Below are 24,534 nucleotides of genomic sequence, written 5' to 3'. Positions count from 1 at the left end.
CATTACAATCTCCATTTGCAATTTAATGTATCCATTAATTATTCAGCCTGAGAAATTGCTTAGTGGGAATTTAGCAAACAACATGGAATGTGTGGTATTGCGGTTCTGTGATATATAAACAAGGATATATGCAGCCATAGAAGAGAACATTTTTATCTCTCTCTTTAAGACATTTAAAAATTGTAGGTGTTCGTATATGTCTGTAAAAAAAAAAAAAAAACTTAAATTAAAAATATACTTCCCAATTTGATTGGTCTAATTACACATTCTCCAAGTACTCTTGGCTTTAGCATACAACCAGGCTTATTAGAACAGCTTGTGTCACGCAGTCAGCTCCCTTTACGTGATATTTGGCCACAGAAACAAGCAGATGTGAATGGGAACTCTCTCAACAACGAACATAAGAAAGCGAGGAGCACGCATTAGAGCTAAATGACATCTGGGAAGATGTGAACACTTTTGTAACTTCTCACAGAGCACAGTGGCCTCAGAGCTGCAGTCAGATCCTCAGCCTGTGTCTCTTTAACCTTGAATGCTTCCAGGCTTTGTGTTAACAGCTAGAGTGGAAATAAATGGGCCATGTGAAACAATCGTTCCCACAAGAGGTGAACCCTGAAAATGACAAACAACTTGCCAGTATTTCATGAGAATCCAATCTTAGTGAATGACAACAGGGCTTTAATTACTGCCCATTAATTTCCTATTTGTTTTGGCATAGTTTGTAGCACTATTTCATCAATCATGTTGGATCAGCTACGACTCCTGTCCTCTACACACACATCAAACATGGGGGGGGGGGGGGGGGGTCTCCTTACATCCACCAGCGCTGCATTGATGTAATTGCTGCTCTCCCCATCTATGGTAATTAAGAAAGGCAGACATCTGTCAGGAGGCAGCAGGTCCATGAAGCGGTTCTTGTCATGGTTCCTTGGCAAGCAGGCTATGCTGCAGTCCTCGGCTTGTAGTCGTGGGGTCACAGAATTCAGAGTCTGTAGGAGAAAAATTCATTATAGGCACAGTACCGCCCCAGTGATCATTAAGACAAGGTTTTCTGCTTCATGCTACAGCTAATGCTATGTTCGAAACTATTTCAAAGATTGCCTTTGAAAATGCGCACATGCAACATATATTCTTAAAAAAGTAAATAAAAATCTATTCTTTAAGGAGTACAATAATAAAAAAAATGATTTGTATTGTGATGAACAATTCAGTAACTGTGAAAAGTTTTGATTACTCTGGATACAAATACTACTTTTGTTATAGTCAGGGATCCAAGAACAGCTTCTAGGCTGTGAGCAAAACAAGAAGCAGTCCCTAAACAATATTTTTAATGCATATGATGCGACAGTTATGCTGTATATAACACAATGATGCGGTTTAGCAATGTAGGACTGCTGGTCACTTACAAATGTGACTGCAGGCTTTCTGCTCATTATAACTTCTGCCAATCGTATTCAAATCCTGCATTTTTCGTAATGGACTTGGTTAATTTTCAATGCATTTTTTTATGCGTTTTTAAAGCTTCACGCATTTTTGTTTTGGCCAATGACTAGCAATATCTCTAGTCTACCTAGAGAAGGGACTCAGTTATTATGGCAAAAAAAAAAAAAAAAGGAAAAAAGGAAAAATGCAGCTAAGGTCCTATCTGCACTTGCAAATGGGGCCGTTTGTGATTACACAAAAAAGAGACCCAGCAGGGGTTCCCTGTGATTTGCTAGGAGCGGGCAGGCTCAATGAAAAACAATTTGTGGCTGTTTGCACATAACTGCTCATGCAGCAATTACCTGCAGATGATATCCTGGGGTAATCAGATAATCACTGCATAAGAAATTACATGAGAACATACGTGAACAGCTGAGGGCGCGGTCAGGCTCCCATTGACAGTGCACCCTGTTGAGTCTCCCATGGGTAATCAGAAACGACCATTTTTGATGCAAATTAATTCAAGTTGATGGGGTAAAAATAACACTTGCACCAAAAGGAAGACGTTTAGCATTTTCAAAAATGGACAAGTGAAAATTGTGTGTGTGTGAACAGGCATCAAAGGAAAAGACAGGATTTCTTTAGTTGTGCAATGTTGGTACAAAAAAATTGCACAAACATGAAAAAGGAGTTTTGGCCTACTTTTTCATTGAAAAGCTTCAAAGATGGCAATACGCATGTAAAATGCATACTGAACGCTTCAAATGTGAAAAGCTACACATAGAACCTTAAAAATATTTACCCCAATTAAATTATACATGTTAAGCTTTTCGGGGGAATTCTCCTCCTACTTACTAGGTTCTTGCCTAGGTGAGAAAAACATGTTTTCCCTTCCTGCAGCCTCTTGGATTGCCTATGTCACACATCAAATGACACTGTGGTTTATCCTGTGGCGCATTATTTAGGAGGCTGGCTGTCTCTTGCCAATACTACCAGCCAGCACCCTGATAATGTGCCATGTTGTTTATATGCCATTAGGGGGCCTGCTGCAAGCACCCAGAAGAGACAGATGATCTCCTGATGACATCACAGATAAAGATAGCAGTGTGAGACCAGGTACAGAGTAGCAGTGGAGCAGATCCCAATGGAGCACCACTGAATCGTTGTGCATAGGTGTATGCGTTGTGTGGACTACCTAGTGAAAAGGTATGTGGGAGGAAATAGGAGGGGTATGGTGAAGTTCCACGTTAAGTAGCATTTAACATGAAGCCTGAGGATAAAGGAAAAAATCCACACATTTCCCCAATACCCACATTGTAGAAATTGTGTACCAATATGTGAAACTAAACAAGGAAGCCACCATTGTTGACCTTTCATTCCGCAATACAAGTTGCCTGGCATACCCTTTAACTGGTGGTTTAAATCTCTAACCCAGAATAAGTATGTAGATAAGGAGTTTTAACTGACTTTTCTGAGCTCTGCATCCTAGTTCTAGGTCAGTGACTCCCATAGCGCTAAAGCCAAAGGGGGCCAGGCAGCTAGCATTTTCAGGTGCTTGTCAGCAATAACAGGCCTCATATTTCTCTCAAAGTTTGACATTAAATGGCCTATGTACACACAGTGACTGCTCATCATTCATGGACCAAATCTATCCATGTGAATAAAGTGAACTAGCCCCTATAAGGAAGAACACAATTTCAAAATTCAGAAAGTAAACGCCAACTATTCTAGGATTTGGTGTATTCTTAAGACATCAGACTTTTACCTTAATTACTAAACCGACAAACAGTTCAATCCAATAGCTTATTTGGAATGCACATTATTATATGTTAAAGATAATCATACATAATTTTCATGAAGAAATCAATTACTGTGCAAAGGTTTTAAGCAGTTGTGAAAAATGCAGTAAATTAAGAATGCTTTCAGAAATAGAAGTGTTAATAGTTTATTAGTATCAATTAACAAAACAAAGTACATGAACAGAAAAAATTCAAACCAAATTTGATCTGACCACCCTTTGCCATCAAACCACCATCAATTCTTCTAGGTACACTTACACACAGTTTTTGAAGGAACTTGGCAGGTATGTTGTCCCTAACATCTTGGATAACTAACCACAGATCTTCTGCCTCAAACCTTCTATTTCTTCATCTATTCCCAGACAGAATCTATGAAGTTGAGATAAGGGCTCTATGGGAACCAAACCATCACTTTCAGGACTCCTAGTTCTTCTTTAAACTGAATATAGTTCCTAATGACATTGACTATGTTTGGGGTCATTGTTCTGCTGCAGAATAAACGTGGGTGCAAACACACACCTCCCTGATGGTATGGCATGATGGATATATATCTGCCTGAATTTCTCAGCATTGAGGACACCATTGATCCTGACCAAATATCCAAATCACATTTGTAAAAATGCAGCCCAAAATTTGCAGGGAATCTCTACCATGCTTCACTGTTGCCCGCAGACAATCATTATTGTACTGCTCCCCAGCTCTATGGTGAACAAGCTGTCTCCTGCTACAGCCAAATATTTCAAATTCATCAGTTCAGAGCACATGTTGCCATTTTTCTGCACATTTTTATGTCAGAGATATGGCTTTTTGGCCACAATTCTTCAAAGACGACAACTTCTGGCCAAACTCCTCTTGTCAGTAGATGGGTGAAGTTGGGTCCCACTGGTTTCTGCTGGACATATTCTGCTGTTGAAGGGAAGTAAGCATGATGTCCACCTGCTACATTAAGTTTACTTGGCTGACCACTACGTCTACGGTCCTCAACGTTGCCAGTTTCTTTGTGCTTCTTCAAAAGAGCTTAAACAGCACATCCTAAAACCCCCGTCTGCTTCAAAATCTTTGCCTGGGGGAGACCTTGCTGATGTAGTATAGCTACCTTGTCTCTTGTTGCTGTGCTCAGTTTTGCTATTATGTATGGCCTGTGACATTAAACGGTCTTCCACAACCTCACCTTAGTAGCAGAGTTTGGTTGTTCCTCACCCAGTAAGCCTCCTACACAGCTATTTCTGTTTCAACCTACATATGGAATTGATGAGCATTTGTTAATTATACAACTGACTAATCCTACAAAATCCCCGATTTTGGGCAAGTAAACAAAGCGTGCAAGTAAAAGAATTAATGCTGGTTTGAAGCCAAATTTTGATTTTTTTCTTCTGTTCACTCACTTTGCAATTTGTAAAGTGATAAACAATTAAATATAATTTTTTTAAAGCATTCATACTTTATAGCATTTATTTATGCTTGCTTTGCAAAGTATTGTATATTACTGAGGGGAAAAAAAATGTTAACCTGTGTTCTGCCTGTGTTCAAAAAACAACAAAAGCACAAACACAACACAACTGAAATGTGCTATTTAAAATAGACTTACCATGTCCAAATGAAAAAGGTACAATTCTGCAACCTGAGAAACCTAAGTGACTATTTTTATTGTGACACACCTTTGTGGGGATATTGTATATTGTAAGATGATGTATGCAATGCAATGTTGTGATCTATTACTCTTAACAGTAAGTACTCTTCAAAAATAGGTGCTGCATACTATAGGTACTTATAAGCACAATGGGCATGCTCTGTGTCAGCAATGGGGTGGTTTTTGGTATAATGTTTACATAATGGAAACTTCATGCCGTTTCATGCAAACATGCAAAAGTAAACAAAGTAAACTATGCAATAGTAATACTAATGTTGTTTTATACTATCATACACATTTTTTTTTGTTGTTCTGTAGTTTAGATGAGATGTTTAATAAAAATGCAATCTGAAATCACAAAACGTAATACCATATAATGAGAGTGTTTAAAATGACTGTGCCTAAAACATTGAACATCTTTTTTTGTTTCCAGATACAGACGGATGCATGAATTACAAATTCAGAGCATCAACCAATGGCATGCAACTTACATATATGACAAAAGATAGATAAGCCTCTAATACATACTGATAATACCTGGAATTCATCTTTGAGATGCGATGAATTGGTCTGTGAGTCTATTCTTATCATGTCAAAGTATGCTGCTTTAAACTCACAGACGGGTATGGCAGTCTCTCCACATAAGCATGCCTCCAGTATGGCATCATGAATGAAGATATACTGCTCCTGCAAAAGACAAGTCAGTCATAAAGACAGACATCAGAAAATATTGAGATGAACATCAACATTTCTATTTCTTTACTTGCTGAATGAATATGATTTGACATATGACAATATAAAAACGATATAAAAACGATCGCACTGGTGAACGCTTCTGCATTTTGTTTAAACCATGTACAATATATCCTCTTTCTAATATAAAAGTGTTGACCATGTAACTTATTGATTTGCACAACAGTAAAAGGACTGCAAAACTAATTAACTGTATACAGATCTTAATATATATTGGCAATTTAGTGTTCAGATTAGACCTCAGGTGCCAACAAAGCCCAAGGAACTAAAAACTGATCCTAAACAAGGTTGCCCAGATTTTTCGAAAGCCCTGTACACACAGGCCGAATGTCGGGAGACATCGGCTGTTCAATGAAAATCGGCTGACATTCGGCCTGCGTGTATGTCAGCTGGTGGGGTGGGGGGTATTCCCTCCTCAGAACACAAAAGCTCAGTGGGGGAGATTGCTGTACTAACTTTGGATTGTTAGTACAGCGGGTCCCACCAGAGGTAACCGTTTTTTTTTCGTTCAACCAAAAAAACATTAGTATGTACCAGGCTTTTGTTTTCTCAGCTTTCTTTCTTCAAAGGACACAAAGTCCACCCGAAACACAAAGCTTAAAAAAAAAAAAAAAAAAAAAAAAAATCCTACAACCCTTATGTACATGGACATTTGTGCACATCAAACTGCTTTTCTGGACAAAGAAGCGAACGGAAATTAAACAGTATCTTGAATCATCTTGGCAGTTAAACGCAGGAATTGTGAAACACCTGAGATTCTTTAGGACTGGTCTAAATTGCAATCTAAAAAAGCATGTATGGATAGCCAAAAATGGCAAATATTTAGCAGTATAGACATGGTAGAAGGAAATGTTTGGAGATAATGTCTGTGAGCATGACTTTTTTTCCATAAAAACTGGATACATTTACATTTTTACTTTTTAAAACTCAAAACTATCTTGATAGTGGATTTCCAGGTCCTCAGCAATTTATTCACTTTAACTGGCTGCAATAGCACCCATCAGCTTGTGCTTGGTTTCCTTTCTTCAGCCGACTCCTAGATGTACGGTAATTCGGTGGCTGTATAGCCGCCGATCACTTTCACAGTGCTGTCCCCCACCCCACTTCGTTCCCAGACACCTCCAATCTTACTGGGAGCCCAGGACCAAGAAAATTATAATAACTTTTTTTTAATGTAACCTCTGCTGCCCTGCAAACACCTGAAAATGAAAACATGTGACCAGGGTGCGTACACGCATCACACATGTGCGGTATCTCTATGAATGTGAGAGACAGAGACATAATCCTATCACCAGAGCTCAGAGTTAACTCTAAACTCAAGTGTTGCCTTTGGAGAATTTTGTGTACTGTAGTTTTCCTCGCTATCACAGACACATGCAATTTAACACTTGACATGTTTGGTATCTATTAACGTGATACAACCTCATCTTTCATATTTTACAAAAAAAGGGAATTATATTGTATTTGCAATAAAATTTATTTTATTATATTTTTTCCTGAAAATGTGCATTTAACGGTTGCACAATTATTATTCAATATAGAAAAATTGCAACAACTATGTTTTTATTTTACAGGTTCTCTGCTTTCAGAAAACATCTAATGTTCTGATAGTTTTAAGTAATTTTAAAAGTAAAAATGCTGATTTTTTACAAGCCTGTAAAAAATAAAGTTTCTAGTCCCAAAGTGGTTCAAGCGAAACTTCATGTGTAAGTTTCGCTTTGATTCCTCCCCCCCCCCCCCCCCCGCCCCCCGCCACATTTGGCATCACAGGTCCCAGAAGACTGCGGGACCATTCACAAAATGCAGCGCGGCTCGTGCATGCACAGTGGACAGCCGCCTGTGAAGCCACAAGCAGCACAGCTGACTGCCCACAGTTAAGATGACGGGGCCAGAATCCCGAAGGCTAGTGAAGAACCAATATATAACGTAAATTTTTGTAACAAAACACTGCGCTATTCTTACCAAAAAATGAAAAAATCTAACACACAGGAGAGCTGCTAACACATCACTAGGGTATCGAGTGTGAAGTAAACAATGCTATATAAAAGTGTAGCGCTTCTCAAAACTTCAGACACCAAACATAATTATGCCTTCCTTACATAAGCATAATAAGTGCAAAATTATACAAATGCATTCAGTGAAAAATTCCACTATGAAGTGGTGCACATAACACATAAAATCTTACGTAAGTATTGATTACTATGTAAACATATATTTGTGACTATAAAGTGAGAGAAAAGAATTTTCCAAAAAATCCAGAAGACAAAAAAAGGGAGAAAAAAGGAAAAAGAGTCCCAATAAAACAGTACAGAGTCCTTTGTGTATAGTATCCTTCTATGGTCCACAAGTGTGCAGGAAATATGTTACACCTCCTTCATGAAAAACTCGTGCATTAACCACGTGAAGTTCCCGTCACCAGGCGAATTGAACGCTTACCGGAATTACTGGATCCTCACAAATTTACATTTGGGGATCATACAGACTTTTGCAACCATATGCAGATTCTCACAGCAACCAGTTATCCAGGGGGACCTTGAGTATAATCAATCCCTTCATATGTTGAGAGGTATTTTAACTCCAGCCAGATATATCCATAGGCATGTTTAAATACATACGAAGAAAAAACAGGGACCAAAAATAGTCACAAATATATGTTTACATAGTAATCAATACTTACGTAAGATTTTATGTGTTATGTGCACCACTTCATAGTGGAATTTTTCACTGAATGCATTTGTATAATTTTGCACTTATTATGCTTATGTAAGGAAGGCATAATTATGTTTGGTGTCTGAAGTTTTGAGAAGCGCTACACTTTTATATAGCATAGTGAAGAACTAGCCTGGATGAGGTCAGCGCTGGATCTCTGGACAGGTAAGTGTCCTGTTCTTAAAAGTCAGCATCTATAGGATTTGTTGCTGACACACACACATACATATAATACATGATCTACTGAAGCAAGCAAACAATCTATTCTTCTAAGAACAGCAGAGAAAGTATAAATTAACTTTGAGGAGAGCAGACAAGGAGATAAAGAATACTTGAGGATGTAAAACTGACTGCAAACCTTCAGTGCTGCTTACAGGAAACAAATAGTTTTTTTTACAATATACAGTAATTGTCATTACATTTTCAAAACGTTTATTACTTACCTCTGTCTGGACCATATTAATCCGCCGGGAGCGTAAAGCTTTCACACAGTTATAGATGTCTACCACACCTTCCCGTTCTGCCATGTCCAGCATGATGTCAATAACTATATAACAGCCAGTGCGGCCAGCGCCAGCGCTGCATGGTGTAGAGGGAAAAAAAGAAATAAATGAAATCTACATGCTAAATGTTATAATGTAAACACTATGAAATACACGTATAGTTTGGCTAATTCATTGCCTTTACTTGACTAATGCTATACCTTTTTTTCTAATTTCAGTGGTAAACAAAAACATTTTTGGTGTCATGACTCTTGCTAGACTCGCTATAGTGAAAAGATCACATGTAGCCTTTTTGTATCCAATTGGGTATGTGTGCGCCTTGCCTGAAGAGAGGGGGAGGGCGTGACCAGCATCACGTAGAGGCTGGGATAAGGTGGCCTGAAGGGGTGGTGGGGGGGACTCCATCATGATGTGCCGCAGTATCTGGAGACCCCGGAGACAAGTTTGCTGATCTGTGCTGAATTTGGCGTATTAAGCGAGTGTCAATCAGAAATGAGAGGCAATGAATAGCAGTGAGAGAGATGGCATGCAGGGATTGAGGCACATTACTTCACGGGTGGTGACTTGAAGTTTACTGCAAGAAAACGTTCATGGACTGTTAATTAACAGTGGATGGGAATTGACTGTTTTTACCTTTTATATGCATTTCTATCACTGGGAGCTGGAGGCTCCTCTGCTGAATCAATTTTTGTCTCAGCACTGCTAGAGTGATTGTATTTTACTCTGTATATGTACTGTCCACTTAATATCTACCTCCAAAGCTCTGCTCTCATGCACAGATCTTCCCAGGCGCTACCCTTGCTACCTGATGCTAGGTTACCAATCCATATCACTTAGGGCTGCCTAGTGAAGCCAAAAAGCCTTCACTAAACATTAAATAATGCCATGATGTATTATCCCCCTTTGCATATATGTTTTTATACTGAGAAAAGTAGACTGTAACTTGTCCAAATGTTGGTGAACAAAAATATATACATTGATATTGTCCTTTTGAATAACTACATCACTTGCAATGTGTACATATATCTTTAATGGTGAGCCGCACATTATGAAGCGTGTTGCCTGTGCAAACACATTAAGAAGACTCCATAATAGCACTGAAAAATATGATTATACAGGATTTATATAGCACCAACAGTTTGTGCAGCGCTCTACATCATGAGGGCAGACAGTAGTTACAATACAGGAGGAATCAGAGGGCCCTGCTCGTTAGAGCTTACAATCTAGGAAATATCAAATCTGTTCGGGATGTGGCACCAGATCAACAATCATTTTCAGAATGCTTTTATTCTTGCAAAATTGATAGTATTAAAAAAGGAAAATATAAGAACAGTTTTGAGTGGTCCACACTTTGTAAAGCCCACAGGTGTACCATGAAATCAAAGAATAAAATTAAGATGAAACTCGGAATACGTATCAAAACACACAGGTATCAAGCAGAAAAATAAAATTAATGAGAACATAAATTAACGGATTAACCAACCAATTTATTTGGTACAATACCAGCAAGCGATCCAGTAATTTTGGCAAGTCATGCACGTAGAGGATCAAAACAGATCCTTGCCCAGATAATATTGGGCAACTTAGTGGGGAGGGATCAAATTCTTATAGATCTCTGGTAACATGCAATGTCAGGTTCAAGGACAATTGCACAAGATCTGTTCCAAAGCATTTAACTAATCAAAGTCTATGGGATTGTCTGGCAAAAATGCAAACAGAAGTGATGGCATCTCCCAGAAACTGGCCTTTTTTGGGCCCAAAGTGATATGGTTTTTACTCCTGCTTGGGGTGTATACAAGTGAGCATTCAAGCTTAGAGGTGAATCTTTTATACTTCTCACTAAGGGCTTGTTAGGAATCAAGTCACATACTAATCATCTTTTCACATTTATGTAGTCATTTATGTAGTCATTTATGTAGTCTTGTGCAATTTATATGGGTCACACAAAAAACAAAGATTGTACTGCATAGTAATGCTGTTTGATCTAACAAAAAAACAACAGAATTTACCAGTTTCATATTTTCATACTACGGATCACTGAAAAATAATTACATTTTTTGGTTATTGATGCAGTTCCCTGATTTAGCAGGGGAGGTGACAAAAGTTCTTGCTTATGTAGCCCTTATATAGAAGCCACTGGTATCCTATAGAAGCCACTGGTGTTGATAGGTCTTCTGTTCTGCCATGACTGTTGAAGTTGTTGTAAACCCTTACCATATAGACCAGTCGCAGGTGATGCAGAGATGAAACAAATGCTCCAACATAAGGGCTTCACTTTTTCTACATCTCCAAACAAGCTCAACCAGTTCAGACAAAAAATCTAAAGGGTCCTGGTGTAGATCTTGTGCATACAATCTCAACAGTGGGCAGGTGTACACGTTTCTAGTATGGGAGTACCACTGGAGGAGATGGAAAGCACCTAGCTCCTAGTAATTAACGTTGGCTGGCTTTTGGTGGGGCCCTTGTTCAGGTGGTGCACCGTCCCTTTAAGAGTGTGGTTGGATGGTAGGAGATCCTGGGTTACTAAGCAGGAGTATTCTCAGTTTGGACTTAGTGTGTGGTGGGCATGTAGAATTTGTCGTTTAACTCACCACTTCCTGGTATGCAGCTAGCCTGGTCCCAATGGCTTGGCAATCAGCAGTTCCCAGCGACCAGGTCTCTCACACAGACAGGACATCTCAAATCCAATCCTGAAGACGCAGTGACTCCCTCTCAAACTCAGTCTCTGAAGGCAGCTCTTGAAGGCTCAGGTGCAGGCCTGAACGCTCTCCCTGATGTGAGGGAACAGGCACAGCAACAGGTTCTCCTAGCTCCTCTCTAATGGCTTCGGTCCCTCAGATATGACTCCAATAGCAAGTATGGTGCAGTGCCCCTTTATGAAATAAGAGGCCCATCATCCATAGCTTCTACCCAGCAAGCTCACTCTGAGGTTTCCATTGGCTCATTTTCTTTCTCCATCTGATTAAAACACTACACTGCCAGGAGGGAGGGGGAAGAGCAGGGGTGAGCAGACAACACAAAGCCACAGCACAGCCAACAGTGAGAAAAAAAAACTGGCTGCATTCCCAATCACTGTGCAGCAGGGGGAGAGCTGGGGAAGAGTCTGCACAGACCTGCAGTTATGTACCTGGCAGAAGAGCCTGAGATGCAGAGGAAGGCCTTTCTTACACCTCTGACTCGGGGCCATAATAGAGCAGGAGTGCAGAGTCGCATGAGTGCCTGATGGTCTTGCTAGCTGCAGGGCAGGACGGGAGCTCCCAGTGAATAGTAGAAGATCGCCAGCAAGCAGAGATGCCAAAAGACAGCAGGTAGAAGAGCAGGCACAGATGCTAACAGCGTAGAAGTTCCATAGTGACTGGAACACAGACAGGGTCAGACAGGCCAGGTCATATACAAGCAGTAAAATCATGTACAGATGCAGCGTTTAGAGCAGGGTCAAGGACAAGACAGAGTCAGTGCAGGTAGGGAGCAGGAGTAGTCAGAACAAGCTGGGTCAATATCTAGATTCAGATGTAGAGTAACAGGACAACACGGGAACACTGTAGACAAGACAGCACTGAACCTGGGTACATAGCCAGCTTAAATAGTCCATTTGGTGGCTGCCTCTATCACTATGCACACACATCTCTTAGTATTCCGGTGTACATTGGCGGGGACGCGCACGCATGTGATAACGTGCTTGTACACCATTTGTAAGTGAAGTGCAGAGGACAGGAAACTGCCTGTAGGTGCCATCTTGACTCTTGGCCTTCCCGACACCAACTCTTACAAAAATCCCGGTGGAAGGGGGGGGTGAGTGGGGAAAGAGCATGCAAAGCCAGCTGCACTTTCAATTTGCATCATCCGTGTTACAGTTTTTAGAGTTTAACAATATTATGATCTACACCTATTTATGTAAACTCAGTTATCTTTATTTTACAGAGTTTCACATATCGGGAGAAGAAACCAAAAGTTTACAAATGAGATATATAGTATCTTGGAATCAGGTTGGAACATTGTAAACAGTTTATTACACTATGAGCTTATTACACTACATTTGTTGTGTCATAACTGTTAAGATATGCTGGTAGGGACCAGTAATAAGCTAGATCTTACTGAGCTCCTAGGGTTTTGAAATACAAATATAGTAATTTTTTTACCCATGAATATTGTCACACATTTTCCCAGAAAATGGATTAAATCCAATTTGTCAATCAGATAAGTTCTACTGTAAGCTTAAATGGTTTTAACCAAGGACTGTTGGGGAATGATGCAAAAAACAAAATTATTAGACTTATTTAATAAAATGTAATATAGATAAACCACAGCCTATATAAAGCTCAATAAAAAATATCTTAAATTAAGCAGTTTACCAATATATGCATTTTTGTTTTAAAACACTTGATTTTATTTAGGGCTCTTTCACATGGGGTGAATCTGTTACAATCAGCAGGAGATCCAAGATCTCTCATGTGGAATCCGAGCAGAACGGATGTCACACTTGTGACATCTGTGTCAAGTAAGCGTTTCCTGCATCTTGAAATGGATGTGCATCAGTTTACAGACTTACTTCTGATCTGTCATGTTTTGGTTGGAAGTTGTATGTAGGAAGATTGTACATTGGAAGCAACCGTATTGATATACTGGGCCTTGTGCTTGATGGTACTGAACAGAGATTGTGCTTTCTTGTGCCACTCAGAGTGCAACTCTATTAGTGTGACCAGATTGACATAAAAAAAAACACAATGCAGTCTTTTGGTGGTTTATCCTGCATTTGGTTTTATCTCTCAAGTTGCTCAACAAGAATGATAACTACATTTGTCTCGCACACATATCCACAGATGGCAAAGTGAAAAACAGGATTTTTGACTCACTGTCAAATCCATTTTTCATAGTATACCTGGGATGGTGTGCTGCCAGAGGCATAGGGTTATGCAGCTATCTTCAGAAGAAAGACAGCGGCAAGCAAAACTAAGAAAGCTTTGTAGAAAGCAATATAAGAGGATTATTAAAATAGAAAGGTAGTCCCCTAATGAACTAAAAAAAAAATCTTAAAATAGTAAGTAAAAAAAAAAAAAAAGAAGGAATTTCACACACCTGCAAATTTCATATCTTACAGTACAGTAGAGAACTTATAATCATAGACCATGGGTCACCTTCAGGTGATTGGACAATGGCAAAAACTTTACCACTTGCATTCTCATACAGCCCCACCCACTCCATAGGACTCAGTTTTCCAATCCAGAAGGGAGAGACTTCAAGCAGCAGCAAAATAGGCCTGCCAGAACCAGGGTCAACAGAACACAGATGTATACGAATTACCTCGCAGTTGTAGTTTGCATCAGCAGAGGCCTGGAGATCCACCTGGTAAAACTACTAAGGTATTAACAGTAGACCAGGTGGAGGCTTTGCAGTATTGCAAAATGAATGCTCAAGAAACAACAGATCTGGTGTAGTGAACCCTTTCCTTTTGTGGCATGTGCCCTGGAAATAAGCTGCTTTAGTTGGCTATGATGGAAGGGGAAGCAGTGTGTTCCTTCTGTGGACATTAAGGAAGGACAAAAATTTTTTTTTTTATAAAAGGAAGATGTTGCAGCTAGGTAGACTGCTAACTGCTTGAACCACATACAGGCAATGGAGTGAAATCCCTAGGCGTGTTTCAGGGCAGGAGAGAGGGAAGTGGGGAGAATATCCTCGCAGAGGTGAAAGAAAGGCCACCATGGGGAGGAAGGAATGATTGGGACTCTGGGGCACACAAGATAAGAAAAGGTTCTTTACAAAAAAAAGTCACCAACTCAAAGACCTGCCCAATGGCATCCCAAAAAGGCCACTTTATTAGCGAGATCCTCTAATAGGTTCTAAGGGAGGACTTTCAAGCACTGAAAGTACAGGATTCAGATCCCATAGATACACCACACCAGCAGTCAAAGTGAGGGGTAAACATAAACAGCAACTTTTTATGAAGCTTGATCGCCCTTTGGATGTTGCCAGACAAGACAATGGCTGATAAGTCTTTCAGCAGAAGGTCATCTAGGTGCCCAGTGACATGGATGCCCTGAGAGTCTAGGTGGACCAGGAGCGAAGCAAGCAACTTTGTGAAAATTCTTGTTAGTGAAGGGAGCCTGAAAGGCAGGGCAGGAAACAAAGTGTTGCTCTCCTACCACAAAGCATTGATTTGCAGGAAAGATGGGAATGCGAGGATAGCCACCTTGGATGCCCGTAGATGCCATGGAAAGATGATAGAGCGCAAATAAGGAATCTTTAAATGAGTTGTAAAGCCAGAAGTTACTTTTTTTATCTTAATGCATTCTATGCATTAGGATAAAAATCCGCCTGTGTGCAGCAGCCTCCCCAGTACCCCCTAATACTTACCTGAGCCCCCTTTCTGTCCAGCAATGTCCATGAGTCCCTTGGTCATCCAGGACTCTCCCTCCTGATAGGCTGAGACACAGCTGTGGGGCCATTAGTTCTCACAGCTGTCAAAGTCAGTTAGCCAATCAGGAGCGAGACAGAGGGGGCAGGCTGAACGGCAGCTCCGATTTGGAATTAATACACGCAGCTGCATCTTGGCTCAGGTGCCCCCACAACAAGCTGCTTGCTTCAGGGGCAGTCAACAGGAGGGAGGGGCTAGGAGCAGCAAAGAGGGACACGAGAAGAGGAGGATCCGGGTTGCCCTGTGTAAAACCCCTGCACAGGGCAGGTAATTAGAACATGTTTGTTATTTTTTTTTTATTTCTAAATGAGACTTCAATCACTTTAAAGAAGGAAACATCCTCATCAGGAACAGTGAGGTTTGGTATAGAATAGAATGGCATTCACATTAATAAAATAGGATGATGCAATGCCATCTTTTTTAATTGTACTCATAAAATGGATCTGTATTTGCATGTTTGGAAAAGGAACTGCATCAACCCAGGTGCTGACAAGTGTTTGTCTCTGGGGAAGCAGGTAGCGAGGAGCAGGTGGGCTTTTTATGTACTCTGCAGAAATGGTGGATGAAATTGGTTCAGGCAGAAAACATATGCAACTACATTAACACTAAAGCATTACTGTTGCATTGAAAAAATCCACCAAGTTCAAAAAAGGTAAATGTTACCTACTGTCAATGTACAGTACCTTTTAAAAGTATTCAAAGTTTGAGGATTTGCATCATTTAATTTACAGAACATGCACACAACTTTGAAGATATTCTTTTTCATTGCGAAGCAAACAAAATAACAGAAAAAGTCAATGTGCATAACTATTCACCCCCCCCCCCCTAAAGTCAATACTTTGTAGAGCCACATTTTGCAGCTATCAAAGCTCCAAGCCACTTTGGATAAGTCTCTATGAGCTTACCACATCTTATCACTGGTATTTTTGCCCATTCCTCCTTGCAAAACTGCTCCAGCTCCTTCCAGTTGGATAGTTTGCACTTGTGAACAGCAATCTAAGTCTGACCACAGATTTTCTATTGCTTTGAGGTCTTGGCTGTGACTAGGCCATTCCAACACATTTATATATTTCCCCTTAAACCACTCAAGTGTTGCTTTAGCAGTGTGTTTGGGGTCATTGTCCTGCTGGAAGGTGAACCTCCGCCCTAGCCTCAAATCACACACAGCGTTGTATAGGTTTTGCGCAAGAATATCCCTGTATTTAGCACCATCCATCTTTTCCTCAACTCTGACCAGTTTCCCAGTCCAGACTGCTGAAAAAGTATGATGCTGCCGCCACCATGTTTCACTGTGGGGATGGTGTTCTTTGGGTGATGTAGTGTTGGGTTTGTGCCAGACATAGCGTGTTCTTTGAGGTCCAAAAAGTAAAATTTTAGTTTTATCAGACCAGAGCACCTTTAGGAAGTCTCCCACATGCCTTTTCACAAACTCAAAAACGTGCCATTTTGTTTTTTGCTGAAAGTAATGGCTTTCTTCTGGTCACTCTGCCATAAAGCCCAACTCTATGGAGCGTATGGCTTATTGTCATCCTATGTACAGATACTCCAGTCTCTGCTGTGGAACTCTGCAGCTCCTCCAGGGTTATCTTGGCTCTCTATGCTGCCTCTCTCTGATTAATGCCCCCCTTCCCTGGTCCGTGAGTTTTCGTGTGCGGCCATATCTTCGCAGGTTTGCTGTTGTGCCATGTACTTTCCATTTTGTTATGACAGATGTGATGGTGCTCCTAGGGATTATCAAAGATTTGGATTGACTTGTACTTCTTAACAACATTGTCCTTTATTTGTTTGGAGAGTTCCTTGGTCTTCATGGCAGTGTTTGGTTAGTGGTGCCTCTTGCTTAGGTGTTGCAGCCTCTGGGGTCTTTCAAATAGGTGTGTATATGTAATGACAGATCATGTGAAACTTAGATTGCCCACAGGTGAACATCATTTCACTAATTATGTGACTTCTGAAGGTAATTGGTTGCACCAGAGCTTTGTATGGGCTTCAACTCTCCTGCTTCTAATGAACATTGCTTTACTTCATCAGCTCAGCCCCCACAGCTATTGCATTTTTTATCAATTGATCCTTCCTTTTTAGATTGTAGGTTCTAATGAGCAGGGCCCTCCGATTCCTCTTGCACCAAATTGTAATTTAACTGTAATGTCTGCCTTTATTTTGTTAAGCGCTGAGAAAAGGGTTGGCTCTATATAAAACCTGTATAATAATAATAACAAAGGGGGTGAATAAATAAGCACATGGCAATTATCAGTTTTTTATTTCTGAAAAATAGTTGAATGTATATATTGGTTTCAAATCTTACGTCACCCACTTAGACTATTGTGTTCTGATCAGATATAATTAAGATTAAAAAAAACATTGAACTAAAGGCTGTAATGTAACAAAATAGGTAAAAAGCCAAGGGGGTGAATACTTTTGCAATGCACTGTAGTAGGCACTTTTCAGAGGATAAATAACACACAAAGCAATCCAACTGAAAGGTGGGCAACACAGCAAAAAAAAAAAAAAAGAAAAAAAAACAGCTAACATGCAACTAAGGCTAACAACGATGCCTAATAAAGAGAGAGGCTAGTGATAAAAACATTCCCTCTAAATGTGGCTCTTCACTGAACTCTGGGTCAGGCGGAGATCCAGTCCTGTCTAAACAAAGACAGAGTGCTTGGGTGTCTGTTTATAAGACTGAACAGCGTGATCCCGAGGACCACCGCTGATCTCAATCCATTAACAGTTTATGAAATAAAGATGATCGTGGGAGAACATTCTACGCCGATGATCTCTGCATAAAGAGAAGCTGTGATTGACTGACACAGAAACAGTCAGTTTATGAAACTGCGATCTCAGCACTGCACTGGTGATTGGTGTCAGAATTCACACTCCCCGATTCACCAGATCAGAGCTGGTAAATAGGGGCGAGAAGAAAGACTCCCAGGGGAAGGAGGAAGATTTCTGACTTCCTCATTCCTTGATCAGACCCTCCAAGACCGTAACCATGTCTATAGTGTGAGTGTGTACATTTATATATATATATATATATATATATATACACACATATACATACACATACACACATATATACACACACACACACACACACACATACATACATACACACACACACAGAGCAAAAACTTTTGTGTTTGCCCCTATTTATCATGAACTCAACGCAAAGACGCAAAGATTTATGACTTTTTTTATGTACACAAAAGGCCTATTTCTCCCAAATATTATTCACAAATAGTATTTATTCTAGGAATATTCAATAATATTCAACATTCCATGATGAAAGTTGTCATAAGGTGGGTGTTTAAATTGAAACAGGAAATTCAAATTTGTATATTGTCCAGACATGTTTCGCCTAATAGCTTCATCAGGGGATATACAATCGCAGCATGTCTTTAACTGTACAAAAATACACAGAAGAAACAGAATGAGTGTAATAAATAAAAAATATCATAACATTATGCACAAAGGAAAAACAATTGCCAATGCTCTCCCCAAAGGCGGGCGAACCGCGGCCACAGAGGACACAAAAGAACCAGGCTAAGAAATGCAATAAAAGAAAAAATATATGTAGATTCCATCTACCCTTTTTATGTTTATTCATGTCCATTGGCCCTTACCTTAACAAATGTGATCAATACCCGCTCCCCATTTTTTTGTTTCTTTTCTTCCTTTTCCTTTAGAATTACCTTTCTATTTCTTTTCTCCTATCACAGAGTTCTCTATTTTTGTCCCTACTGGATAACTCATCTTATGTCCCAGTCGTCCTTCTCCCTATGCTCTGCATGTTCTTGTTTTTAAGTACTCTGTCTGCCACCATTTTGTGAATTTGGTGCCAAACTTATCTATATATCTCTTCATAAACCTGTATAGGCCCTTTCACAGATATTTTCTCTTTTATTGCATTTTTAGCCTGGTCCTTGTGTCCTCTGTGGCCGCCCAGGACTCATTCCCCTTTTGGTTGGTTGGCGCCTTTTGGTGGTGGCTCTTTTTGGGAGATTCCAGGCGGTAGGTTCCCCCTTCCTTTGTGGAGAGCATTGGCAATTGTTAATTTCCCTTTGTGCATAAGGTTATATGATATTTTTGATTTATTACACTCATTGTTTCTTCCGTTTATTTTTGTATAGTTAAAGACATGCTGTGATTCATATATCCCCTGATGAAGCTATTAGGCGAAACTTGTCGGGTTACTATACGAATTAGAATTTCCTGTTTCAATTTGAACACCAGCCTTATGACCACTTTCATCATCGAATGTTGATTATTATTGAATATTTGGCCTTGTTTGGTTTTTAATTGTAATTCTTACTAAACGTATACCTTTTATATATTGGTTTCTATTATTATTTATAAGCACTGTGATAATTCCTTCTTCCCTCCCAACTTGATATATATTGTTCACAAATCTGTCTAAATCTGTGTTAGTGAGCACTTCTCCTTTGCCGAGATAATCCATCCACCTCAAAGGTGTGGCATATCCAGATGCTGATTAGACAGCATGATTATTTCACAGGTGTGCCTTAGGTTGGCCACAATAAAAGGCCACTCTAAAACGTGCAGAATTATCACACAGCACAATGCCACAGATGCTGCAAGTTTTGAGGGAGCATGCAATTGGCAAGCTGATTGCATGAATATCCACCAGAGCTTTGACCCTTGAATTGAATGTTCATTTCTTTACCATAAGCTGTCTCCAAAGGCGTTTTAGAGAATTTGGCAGTACATCCAACCAGCCTCACAACTGCAGACCACGTGTAACCACATCAGTCCAGGACCTCCATATCCAGCATCTTTCACCTCCAAGATTGTCTGAGACCAGCCACCCATACAGCTGCTGTAACAATCAGTTTGCATAACCAAAAAAAAAATTCTGGACAAAACCGTCAGAAACCGTCTCAGGGAAGCTCATCTGCATACTGGTCGTGCCCATCGGGGTATCGATCTGACTGCAGTTCATCGTCATAATCGACTTGAGTGGGCAAATGCTCACATTTGATGGTGTCTGGCATGAATCCTGGTTTTCATTGTACAGGGCAGATGGCAGACAGTGCGTATGGCATTGTGTGGGTGAGCAGTTTGCTGATGTCAACGTTGTGGATTGAGTGGCCCATGGTGACGTTGGGGTTATGGTATGGGCAGGCATATGCTATGGAAAATGAACAGTGGTGCATTTTATTAATGGCATTTTCAAAGATACCGTGACTAGAACCTTGAGGCCCCCATTGTTGTGTTATTCATCCACGACCATTACCGCATGTCGCAGCATGATAATGCATTGGCTCATGTTGCAAGGATCCATACATAAATCCTGGAAGCACAAAACATCCCAGTTCTTGCATGGCCAACATACTCACGGACATGTCACCCATTGAGCATGTTTGGGATGCTCTGGATCGGCGCATACCTCAGTGTGTTCCAGTTCCTGCCAATATCCAGCAACTTTGCACAGCCATTGAAGAGGAATGGACCAACATTCCACAGGCCACAATCAACAACCTGATCAACTCTATGCGAAGGAGATGTGCTTCGCTGCGTGAGGGAAATGGTGGTCACACCAGATACTGAATAATTTTCAGACCCCTCGGAACCACCCAATACAGAACTGCACATGTTAGAGTGACCTTTTATTGTGGCCAGCCTAAGGCACACCTGTGCAATAATCATGCGGTCTAATCATCATCTGGATATGCCACACCTTTGAGGTGGATAGATTATCTCGGCAAAGGAGAAGTGCTCACTAACACAGAGTTAGACAGATTTGTTATATTTTATATATATATATATATATATATATATATATATATATATATATATATATATATATATATATATATATATATATATATATTTGAGAGAAATAGGCCTTTTCTGTACATAGATAAGTTGTAGATCTTTGCATTCAGCTCATGATAAATAAGGGCAAACACAAAAGTGTTGCATTTATAATTTTGCTCAGTATATATATATATATATATATATATATATATATATATATATATATATATATATATATATATATATATATATATATATATATATATATATATATTGTAGCAGAGCGTCCCAGAGGGAGCCAGGAAAAGCCCTGTTCGGGGTTTATACCTCTCCCAGGCTCCTCTCATACACATTCAGGAATCTGTGATCCATGATCCAGTTCGGGTCTTGGTCCTCTTCCCCAGGCTAATTTAAGCTCACCTGAGCAGACAGCCTTTGCTCTCTGCCTGGGACATTCACACAAAGTTGGTCTGTGAAGAAAGTAAGGTTGGTAAAACCTGTTAAGCAGTTCTTTGTAGAGACTGACAAGCGTTAGGCTTGTTCAGTCTGGTAGTGAGGGCCTGCAGATTGGATAGCTAGAGCCGTGACATGGCTAGGGTTTTTGTGTTTTGCCCTTTATTTTGTTTTCTGGAGCACTGTACAGCACGTGTATATGGACTTTTATATACCACAAACACAGCACTGTTGGTCACTTAATCTCTGGATTTGGTATCTGTGCCTGAGAAATTGCTCATCCCAGGGAGCTTTATACCTGCTACCTGTCCCTCAGGTTACTATATATATATATATATATATATATATATATATATATATATATATATATATATTGTGTATATATATATATATATATATATATATATATATATATATATATATATATATATATATATATATTATATATATATGGATAGATATTTTATTAACTAGGTGGGCAGTCTCCTCCGGGTATGTCCCTGTTCTAAGCAGTGATAATTTATAACTGCTTGTTCCGGTGAATTTCTTGTACTGTAATCTCTTTAATTCTCACAAGATTCCAGTATCAGGGAGCATTCTCCACTGTTTGAAACGTTTACAGATCACTTTACTCCTCCAAAAGAGAAATGATCTACACTGCTTCATAAACTGGCACTCAGAGGAGAATGATCTCCTCTGTGAAAGCCGGAGAATGGAGCAGTAAATATTTACTTTCCCCTGGGATATAAATTCATTGTCAACTGAATACCCTTCATCTTGATCCTATGTGAGGGAAGAGTTGTAGGACGGGCATAGATCAGATGGAACTGATCTCACTGAGTCACCAGGGAATCCTAGGATCCCTGGACATGGAGGAAACAAACTTAGGTGGCTTGTTGTTGAATCCATAACTATGGACTGAGAGAAACATAAAGAGCTCTTCTAAGACTGAAGCCTGTAATGTAGCCGCCTTTTTCTGGGGCAAAAGGGTGCGCTTACCCCTGGTGATTGCCTTAATCAAGAAGCCTAAGGATAGGCCAATAAGGTACTCCCTTTCAAAATGCATGCACAGTAAGGGCTTCTAGCACAGTAGTTTTGCAGCCCAAAACTTGGGCCAAGGGGTCCTTTGCATTGTTAACAAAAGGAGACTCATGTGGGAGACTAGACATAGAACATCTGCTAGCCTGATAATGCAGTACAGCAGGGCTATTGGCATATGTTCTAAATGCTGGGGATCAGAAAGATCCAATAAGACAGATCTGGAATCCCTAGCCATATCTTCGCCCAGATTCCAAGTCTGACAGAAAGACATGGTCGCAATAACAGGTTGAAGGGTAGGGGCATAGGACGCAGTTCACTCTGGGTCTAAGCATGTCCATACTGCATCCACAAGGACTGAAATGATATCACTGAGCTTTATGTCAGTAGACCAAGACCCTTCTTGCACTAGTTAATCCATAAGGGACAGGGTGCTTTCCTCTTCAACCTCCACAGGACTGTGCAGAAGCAGCTGAAGCTCCAGAAAATCAGAGCAAGAGATGGCACAGGAACATGCTTGCAACCCTGCATTTTGAGTCAGCTACCATGGTCAAATATTCTTCTAGATATACTGAATAACTGCAGAGAATTTCACCCTGGATAAGGCATAAGAGGAGGGCATGCCAGAATAAGTAGAACTATAGGCAAAACTTTTTTTTTTCCCATTTTGGATAAAGTTAGGTAGGGTTATAATCCTTATCAGATTTTTGTGTCCCATTGCGGAGATTTCCCTTCACTTCCTGTCCCATAGCCAAACAGGAAGCGAGAGGAAATCCAGTGCAAATCAAGGGAATTTCTTGGGGACCCCTAGGTTACCAGAACTAGTGTCCCCATTAGAAGATTTCCTCTCTATTACTTTTCTGGGGACAACCCAAAAACTAGGATTTTCATTTACTTTCAATAATAATGGTAAACAGGACAAATAGACACAGACAGCAATAAAAACTGACAGGTGTTCTAATCCCTCTCCGGCAGGTTTTCAATATCAGGCCTTTAAAGAGAAGTACTGCAGGCCACTCCAACTCCGTTAGTGGATCATAAGCTGGAAAGGCTTGCTACCTTTACACTTATGAACCATCATCCTGCAAGTGAGAGATTTCCCCTAAGGTACTTTGAATCCACCATGGAGGAAGAGTTAATGCCCTCTACGACCAGGTAACATTGTAGAAACTGCAAAAAGATGATGTCCAAGCCTTGCTGATGTCTGAGCCCAGTTCACATTGGTATGATTTGACAGGTCAAATTGCATGTCAAATCAGAGATGGCAAAAGGAGCGTCCCAATCGGTGCGACACCGCATGGATTTCCAAACTTAGTTCCTGCACTACTTTTGGCTACTTCAGGGGCGGTTTCAATATACATCTGTGCATGAACCCGCACAAATTTTTTTCAAGTGACCCCCAAAGTCAGACTGAAATGCGGCTTTGAGATCATGTGAGTTCAGATGAACTTGCACAATTTCAAAGCCGTGTTCAATGTGAACGAGGGTTAACAGATCAAAACTACCAGCTAAAATTACAGTTATAATGAAGTACTTAGAATTCCTCTGAAAAAGAATAGAAAATATATAAACAATAGCATAAACAATATCAAGCCAACTTCAATTTTATCAGTTTAGAGAAGGAAGAAGAATAAAAATGAATTTAGCTGTAGGTTACTGCAGTTTGCTCCTTTCTGAATGAAGAAGGAAATGTCAGTATTTTAATTTTTGCAATTAAACACTACAGATTTTTTTTTATTTTATAAAGAGGAGGTTAAATGGTGTTTCATAGTTCCTTTATCCAATAGTTCTCATTAGTAGATCTGGCAGAGGCTGAAGATAAGAGGTTTATACTCTGACTTTCCACTCGGCCTCAGCATTAAATCATGGGGGATCAATACCAAGAGCTTTCCAGCACAGCTATTTGTTTACACTTCACCACTACCTGAATAAAACAAGAGAAGCGCATTTGACAGATAGTCTGATTTATTAGCAGTGCAGTCTCCTTCCGCTACCTTCCAGAAAATGTAAATAACAATGTTGCTATGTGTTATTCAAAGA

At 40.0% G+C, this 24,534-nt stretch overlaps 1 protein-coding gene across 22 annotated transcripts in view; it reads right to left on the bottom strand.

Moving 5' to 3' along the window:
- The window catches only part of PTPRK (protein tyrosine phosphatase receptor type K), a 596,872-nt gene that overhangs the window by 26,478 nt on the left and 545,860 nt on the right, over positions 1–24,534 (bottom strand). For 12 of the 22 annotated variants that reach the window (XM_077486902.1, XM_077486901.1, XM_077486909.1 and 9 more), the window contains 3 exons: positions 8,757–8,892; positions 5,380–5,538; positions 816–989 (listed from right to left, as the gene is read on the bottom strand). In XM_077486902.1, the coding sequence (XP_077343028.1) occupies positions 816–989; positions 5,380–5,538; positions 8,757–8,892 (469 nt within the window). The remainder of the gene's footprint in view (positions 1–815; positions 990–5,379; positions 5,539–8,756; positions 8,893–24,534) is intronic. The other 10 variants (XM_077486903.1, XM_077486907.1, XM_077486919.1 and 7 more) reach the window with 1 other exon arrangement.

This window comes from Lithobates pipiens, unplaced genomic scaffold (genome assembly GCF_037356315.1).
Source record: "Lithobates pipiens isolate NorthernLeopardFrog02 unplaced genomic scaffold, aLitPip1_a1.2 Scaffold_18, whole genome shotgun sequence".
Lineage (NCBI taxonomy): Eukaryota > Metazoa > Chordata > Amphibia > Anura > Ranidae > Lithobates > Lithobates pipiens.
This window is presented reverse-complemented; position numbering and strand designations above follow the sequence as displayed.